At 44.4% G+C, this 6,790-nt stretch overlaps 1 protein-coding gene across 2 annotated transcripts; it reads left to right on the forward strand.

Moving 5' to 3' along the window:
• The first annotated feature begins 630 nt into the window (after positions 1-630).
• Positions 631-5,819, forward strand: LOC119276851 (lysM domain receptor-like kinase 3). 2 transcript variants are annotated; one of them, XM_037558023.1, is made up of 11 exons: positions 631-1,418; positions 2,321-2,395; positions 2,685-2,984; positions 3,524-3,669; positions 3,756-3,845; positions 3,946-4,051; positions 4,355-4,506; positions 4,622-4,719; positions 4,812-4,962; positions 5,115-5,222; positions 5,344-5,819. In XM_037558023.1, the coding sequence occupies exons 1-11, from the start codon at positions 800-802 to the stop codon at positions 5,506-5,508; spliced, it is 2,010 nt and encodes a 669-aa protein (XP_037413920.1). In that variant the 5' UTR covers positions 631-799; the 3' UTR covers positions 5,509-5,819. The 2 variants fall into 2 exon arrangements, with proteins under 2 accessions (XP_037413920.1, XP_037413921.1); XM_037558024.1 differs by lacking the exon at positions 2,685-2,984.
• The last annotated feature ends 971 nt before the right edge of the window (positions 5,820-6,790 follow it).

Here is a 6,790-nt window from a genome sequence, read left to right on the forward strand (position 1 = left end):
CCCCTCAATCCCCCTTCGACCCACTTCCTCCCACGCGCTTCAGAACCCTCGAGGCCCCCCTCGAGGATTTGGTCGCTCGACTCACGCCGCTGCCCGACCCGAGACGCCGCCGCCGACTCCTCCCCAAGACGTCGCGCCGCTCGATGCCGGCGATCTCCTCCGGCGTAAGTCGTCGTCGCCCCTCCCCTCCCCTCCCCCAAGTCATGCTGTTCTGAGAAATCATGTTGTTACTGTGATATACCTTTCTATTCTGTAGCAAGATATTAATACAATGTTTTCTTGTAAAGATAGCATTTTTAGATGTTTGCACTATCTTATCTAAATTTGGCAATCCCTGCCTACCAAATAAGTTTTTCATATGAAGGGAATTGTAGTTACAGGGGTTTGGGGGTTTCAAAGGGATTTGAGAGGATTGAGTGGAAGGAGAGGATTCACCAAATCCCCTCAAATCCCCACAACCCCAATCCTCTCAAATACACTTCTACCAAATGAGGCCTTAATACTAATGGTTCACGTCAACCAGTCTGTGAAACCCCGTAAAAATAATCCGTTATGTAGCTCGTGAAGTGGGGGCATTACGGGCCATTTCGCAGAAAAACAGTGATCTACCCGCCGCGACCACGCTTGCTTCTCTTCCTCTCCCGTGTCCTCTTGCTACAACGCCGCCCCGCAAAGTGCGCGTTGGTGACCCGACCACGCGAAGCATCCAGAGCTCTGCTCGCCACTGCCACCTCCATGCCCCAGCCCCACCACCACCATTTCTCCACCTCGAGTCCCCAACCCTAGCCAGCCGGCCCCAATGCCTACCCGCCGCCTCCTCCTCCTCCTGGCCCTCGCCTGCTCCGGCGGGGCCGCCGCCATCGATACCGCCCCCGGGAACGCCACCTCGTCGCCGCTCGGCTGCTCCGAGCTGTCCCGCGTCTGCACGGCATTCCTCGCCTTCCGGGCGGCCGGCAACGCCAGCGTGCTCCAGTCCATGTTCGACGCCTCGCCCGCCGACCTCACCTCCGACCCCGCCGCCAGCCCGGGCTACGCCTTCGTGCGCAAGAACTGCTCGTGCCTCGCCTCCCGCACTTACCTCGCCAACACCACCTACACTGTCCCCTTCGCGGTGCCCCTCAACGCCACCGCGGCCCAAGTGGCGGCCGCGGCGTACGCTGGCCTCGCCGTTCCGCCGCCGGGTGGGGCGCTTCAGCGGCCGCCGCGCCCCGGCGCTGTGGTGGCGCTCCACCTGATCTGCGGCTGCTCGTCCGGCCCCTGGAATTACCTTCTCAGCTACGTTGGCGCCGACGGCGACACTGTGGAATCGCTGTCGAGTAGGTTTGGGGCAAGCATGGACGCCATCGAGGCCGCCAACGGCATGCCCGGCCCCGACCCCATCACCACGGGGAAGGTGTACTACATCCCACTCAACTCGGGTGAGCCAATGTTCAGTGATCTTTGACATATTTACAGTTCCTTTAACTTCTGTCGGGTTGTCGTGTAGTAGTTGCAAGCATGTTTCTCTAATTAATTGATCGCTAAGGTTTTCCGATTCTTTCGATTATGAGTCTGTGCGTGCGAACAGAGGCTGCATATATCTTGTGTCTGCGCTGAATTGTCAACTGTTTCATGAAGAAGTTAGATTGTTTTGTGCCAAAACTGATATTTCTGACAGTGAAAATATTCTATACACTTGTGTGTTCTTTAGCGAGGTCAAATAGAACAGCTAGAACTGGGCGTGCACAGTTGATTTCCTTCTTTAGATGATTAGATCCATTCTAATAGGAACTTAAGAAGGTCTAGGAACGCGATGTTGACCTTGAATTGTACGAGGCAATATCGACGTTTTCAGCCAGCATATGTCTCCCACTTATTTTTCTAATTTTGCGGACTTAAGTTTATTTACTGTTATATACATTTAGTAGTATTATTTTCCTCATCTTGAAATAATTACGGTCATATTTGGTATCATCAACTTTCTTACTGTTCTTTGTTATTTCACTATAAAGAAAACTAGGTATGTAGGACCGGACTTCCGTGGAATCATAAAAGTCACATGATCACAAACATTGTCTTCTACATATGCTGCATAAAAGATGTACAATGGTGATTTTATTTCTGAGTTATTTTCCGTGTAACAAAAATCGTGTGATCAATTTTTTCTGTTCAGTGGAAACAACTTTTACAAAAGGCAAGTATCAGATTACAGATGTAATGAATTTACCTTCCTCTCCTCTACAGTGTAATGCAATTTTGAGGAAATTTTTAATTAATTTTATCATGGAAAATATCTGCTTCAATCTGTTTTTACTTAATTATTAGTGTATATAACGTGCAGTTCCTGGCCAGCCTTATGCTGCAATGTCTTCTGCCCCCGTTCCTGCACCAGCACCCACTCAAAATACTTTGCCAGGTACTTAATGTAATTCATTCCTTAATGTTTTGAGTAGCTTATTTCGATATTTCTGAATCTATGTTAGTATTGATGTTCATTTGCAATATTTGTGCCCTCATATAGTTGATCTTTCTTCTTCAGCACATTATTCATGTCATTATAAGACTGCTATAGTTCTCTTCTAGTATTGAATGTCAAAAAAATTATGCAAGTTAAAAATGTAAAATTTGGTAACTAGGAGTATTCTGATCAACATTTTTCTTATTGTAATAAAACTAACCAAGTATTCTATGACGTACAACTGCAGAAATATCAGATCATCATTCAGCAAAATTCCCTTATGGATGGGTTATTGGGGGCATGGGAGTTGCACTTGCTTTGATTGCTATTGCTCTCCTTGCACTTCTGATGTGCAAATCATTCCACTACAATCACCAAGGTTCAAATAACCAGAGAAAGAGTCCAAACCAGCCTATGCCTCATAATTTTCAACTACTTAAGAGTGGTAGTTTTTGTTATGGTTCTGGAAGATATTTCTGCTGCCAATTTGGCAATGAGAAGCAGTCAAGAAAGGGTAGTGGGGATAATCATATCAATGTTCCAAAAGGTCAGCACACCTTCTGTTAACCATACTTGGACTCTCATCATTATAACACTTCCGGAATATGGGTTTCACAAAGTTCATATCGTGTGGATATATTTGGTGACACTAAATGGAAGATAGTTTATAGAAGTGGTATTTTATGAGTGACAGAATACTATTGGTAATGTAGTGACGTGCAACTCAAGTCCCTGATGGAGTCGTGTTAACCCGAGGGACTTCGTAGAACATCTGTGTCAGGGTTTTTATTTGCATCATGTGCGACCTGTCCTACAGTAGTTAGGCAAGCACACAACTTTCATTACCTGTTCAGTCACGCATGGCTTCAAGTAACCAAATACAAATGAGCATCTGTGCCCAAGTACTCTGTCCAAATAAGATCCCAAAAAACTAGAATGTTGGGATAGAAGTTCACAATTAATACCATTTTAATAACTTGGCATGACAAGCTATTGCTAGCACGGGCTAATTTAGATTACTTTTATTTTCCTTTTGTTCCTACCATACATAAGCTATTCTGACTAATCAGTTTATCTCTATCGCAGGTATGGTAGTAGACGTGTTTGATAGGGAAAAGCCTATTGTGTTTACATATGAAGAAATACTTGCATCGACCGATCTTTTTTCTGATGCAAATCTGCTGGGACATGGTACATATGGCTCTGTCTACTATGGGGTTCTTCGAGATCAGGTCTGGGATCCGAGGCTCGAAGCTGACCATTTTTATGGAATACTGGTCCTATGACATACCTTGCCAATAACAAATGATATTTACAGGAGGTCGCGATAAAGAGAATGACATCAACTAATACTAAAGAATTCATAGTAGAGATGAAAGTTCTTTGTAAGGTTCATCATGCTAGTCTGGTATGTCATTTTACAGTTCTCACAAAATGCTCAATCTAGGTTATATATTAAATATCTTGTTATGTTTTAACTTTAATTTGTGACCCATGTTTTGTCAAAGGTAGAGTTGATTGGCTATGCAGCAAGCAAGGACGAGCTGTTCCTGGTTTATGAGTACTCTCAAAAAGGTTCACTCAAAAACCATCTTCATGATCCTCAAAGCAAAGGTATACTGTTATCTGGTACTTGTTTTATGTAAGGTTAGTTAACCTTAGATATTGTGACTTCTTCATAAGGTATTTATAAATTTACCAATGTGTAACCCCTACCTTTGGCGTTTAACTGTGCAAACTTTCACATGTACTGGTTCCAGCACCTTTGACATTGTATTTTACCTTCAAATAACTTCTGCAAGCTTACTGCTTGAGGGCTGTTTAGCTTGATTTTTACTGCTAATTTGGTTTTGTAGCCTTATTTATACTTTTTCGCACACAGTTATCATTATTGATTTATATTATTTAATCTTCCAGGTTACACACCACTTTCTTGGATTTATAGGGTCCAAATTGCTCTTGATGCTGCTAGAGGACTGGAGTACATTCATGAGCACACAAAAGATCATTATGTTCATAGAGACATCAAATCAAGTAACATCTTGCTCGATGGTTCTTTCAGAGCGAAGGTTAATTGTTGATTTCACATTTTTCTTGCATCAGTTATACCAGTTTATAGATTTTTCTTGCATCAGTTATACCAGTTTATAGACTGACACAGAATTACATTCTCTGTGTCTGTAGATTTCAGATTTTGGTCTTGCAAAACTGGGAGTAAGGTCCAATGATGCAGAGGCTTCCGTTACCAAAGTTGTGGGTACTTTTGGTTATTTGGCCCCGGAGTAAGCACGCCTTGCTGGTCGGCTGGCTCTGGTTTAAGAAAAAATAAATTGACTGTAGTTTTGATATCTGCCATATTTCGTTGTTCTTGTAGATACCTGCGGGACGGCCTGGCAACTGCGAAATGCGATGTTTATGCTTTCGGGGTCGTACTTTTTGAGTTAATATCTGGAAAGGAGGCGATTACAAAGGCAGACACAGTTGGTGCAAGTTCAAACTCTGAAAGGCGTTCCTTGGCATCAGTTGTAAGTTCTCTAACTTGTACACAAGCAGTCATCGAATCTACAGCTTGTGGGTTTGGAATTATCTCGTTATCCAAGGTTTACATGGTATTTCGTCGACTTCTTTTTACACTTTGAATCCAAAAGATCTGAGCTGCTTTGGTTTGACTGGGCAGATGTTGACTGCACTAAGGAATTGTCACGATCCAGCATGTGTGGGGAGCTTGAAAGACTGTATTGACCCTAATCTGATGGATCTGTATCCTCATGACTGCATATACCAGGTATGTCCAGTTAGCCACTAAACAACACTAGATAGCCTTTTGCCTGCACATTTCACATCACCTTTGCTTCAAATCTAAATCTGTCGCTCTCAGCGCTCTAAATTATCTTTCCCTTGTAAAGATGGCTATGCTCGCGAAACAATGCGCTGATGAAGATCCTGTTCTACGGCCGGACATGAAGCAGGCAGTGATCACCCTGTCGCAGATACTGCTGTCGTCCATCGAGTGGGAGGCGACGCTGGGTGGGAACAGCCAAGTGTTCAGTGGTCTTGTGGCCGGGAGGTGATGATCCATCCCGTATGGCTTGCTTGCTCGCTGCTCTGTGCTCTTCGTGTGTTCTCCTTCCTCTGATCTGCCTGAGAGTATTCTCCCATGCATATTGTTGTCCTAAATTTCACTGGCCCCTTGTCCAGTCGAGCAAGTTGAGAGTATCGAGCACACTGAGATATATATGTCGTGGTTGGTCATACAGAATGTAACTATGCATGTATACCTGAGCGCTTCTTCCAGTGTTACTTCGCTTGCTGTGCTGAATCGCTCCTGGTTACTGCTTGTCTTTTCTCTCATTTTGGAAAATGTCGTCTATTGATTCAAATAGAATGTGAGCCTCGGCCGTACCTGGTGTTGCCCAACAGTGACTAGCTTCCATCTAAGGAAGTGAATATCGAGATACATCTTTGTGCCATCAACTTGGTGTCAAAGCTCTTATATAGAGTAGGTCTTCGCTCTTTCTTCAGTCAGATTAGTCACTGCCACTGGTGCATTGCCGTTGGGAATGGAGAATCCAACAATCCCAACTTTCACCACTCGAGAAGCTATGCAACGGTTGTGCAAGCAATTTTGCACAAGTTGTTTCTTTTGTTTATACTGATGGCAGCCGATCACCTTCCGGTTTCCTGCCCCATTCTTTTCAGTGATGTGTAGTATCTAATGTGTATGCCGTTCGTAAAATCAGCCCCCTGCTTTAACAAGTTGGCTGAGAGCGGTTGTAATGCTGATTCTTGTTCTGAGTTGGCAAAGTTAGGCACCAAAAAGGTCTCACGCTGTAATGATTTTTGAAGGAAAGGAATCACATTCCATCGAGTATTCCGTCGACAGAGTTGCAATAAAGCTAAGACTGCCTTTGAGGTTGGGGGCTGCGTACGTTTGGTGCTACACCACCGCCGTCACCACCTAGTGCCCTGAGATGTGAAAATTACAACTTCCAATTGATAGATCGGGGCCTTCATGCACACCTCTTGACGATGCTATGGACCTAGGACAGGGTCATAGGCCTGACCTATACGCCCTATCCAAGGTCACTATCCTAGAATCAAGAACATTCAAAGTATAGTAAGAGATACCGACTAAAGTAACCATGGAGTACAATCCACTCGACCAGTTACCCCACTCGGATACCCCCAATTTCACTCGACAACATTCAAAGTATAGTAAGAGATACCGACTAAAGTAACCATGGAGTACAATCCACTCGACCAGTTACCCCACTCGGATACCCCCAATTTCACTCGACCAAGAATTCGACCTACAAGAAACCACTCGGAGTACAGAAGACCTAGAGTCACTTA

This window comes from Triticum dicoccoides, chromosome 3B (assembly GCF_002162155.2).
Source record: "Triticum dicoccoides isolate Atlit2015 ecotype Zavitan chromosome 3B, WEW_v2.0, whole genome shotgun sequence".
NCBI lineage: Eukaryota > Viridiplantae > Streptophyta > Magnoliopsida > Poales > Poaceae > Triticum > Triticum dicoccoides.

Bases quoted from the DNA above. Each gene is read 5' to 3' on its own strand.
- LOC119276851 (XM_037558023.1), top strand. From the start codon at position 800: ATGCCTACCCGCCGCCTCCTCCTCCTCCTGGCCCTCGCCTGCTCCGGC. The intron at 3,670-3,755 runs GTCTGGGATCCG...TGATATTTACAG, and splicing joins ATGGGGTTCTTCGAGATCAG to GAGGTCGCGATAAAGAGAAT. The intron at 4,052-4,354 runs GTATACTGTTAT...TTAATCTTCCAG, and splicing joins TCATGATCCTCAAAGCAAAG to GTTACACACCACTTTCTTGG.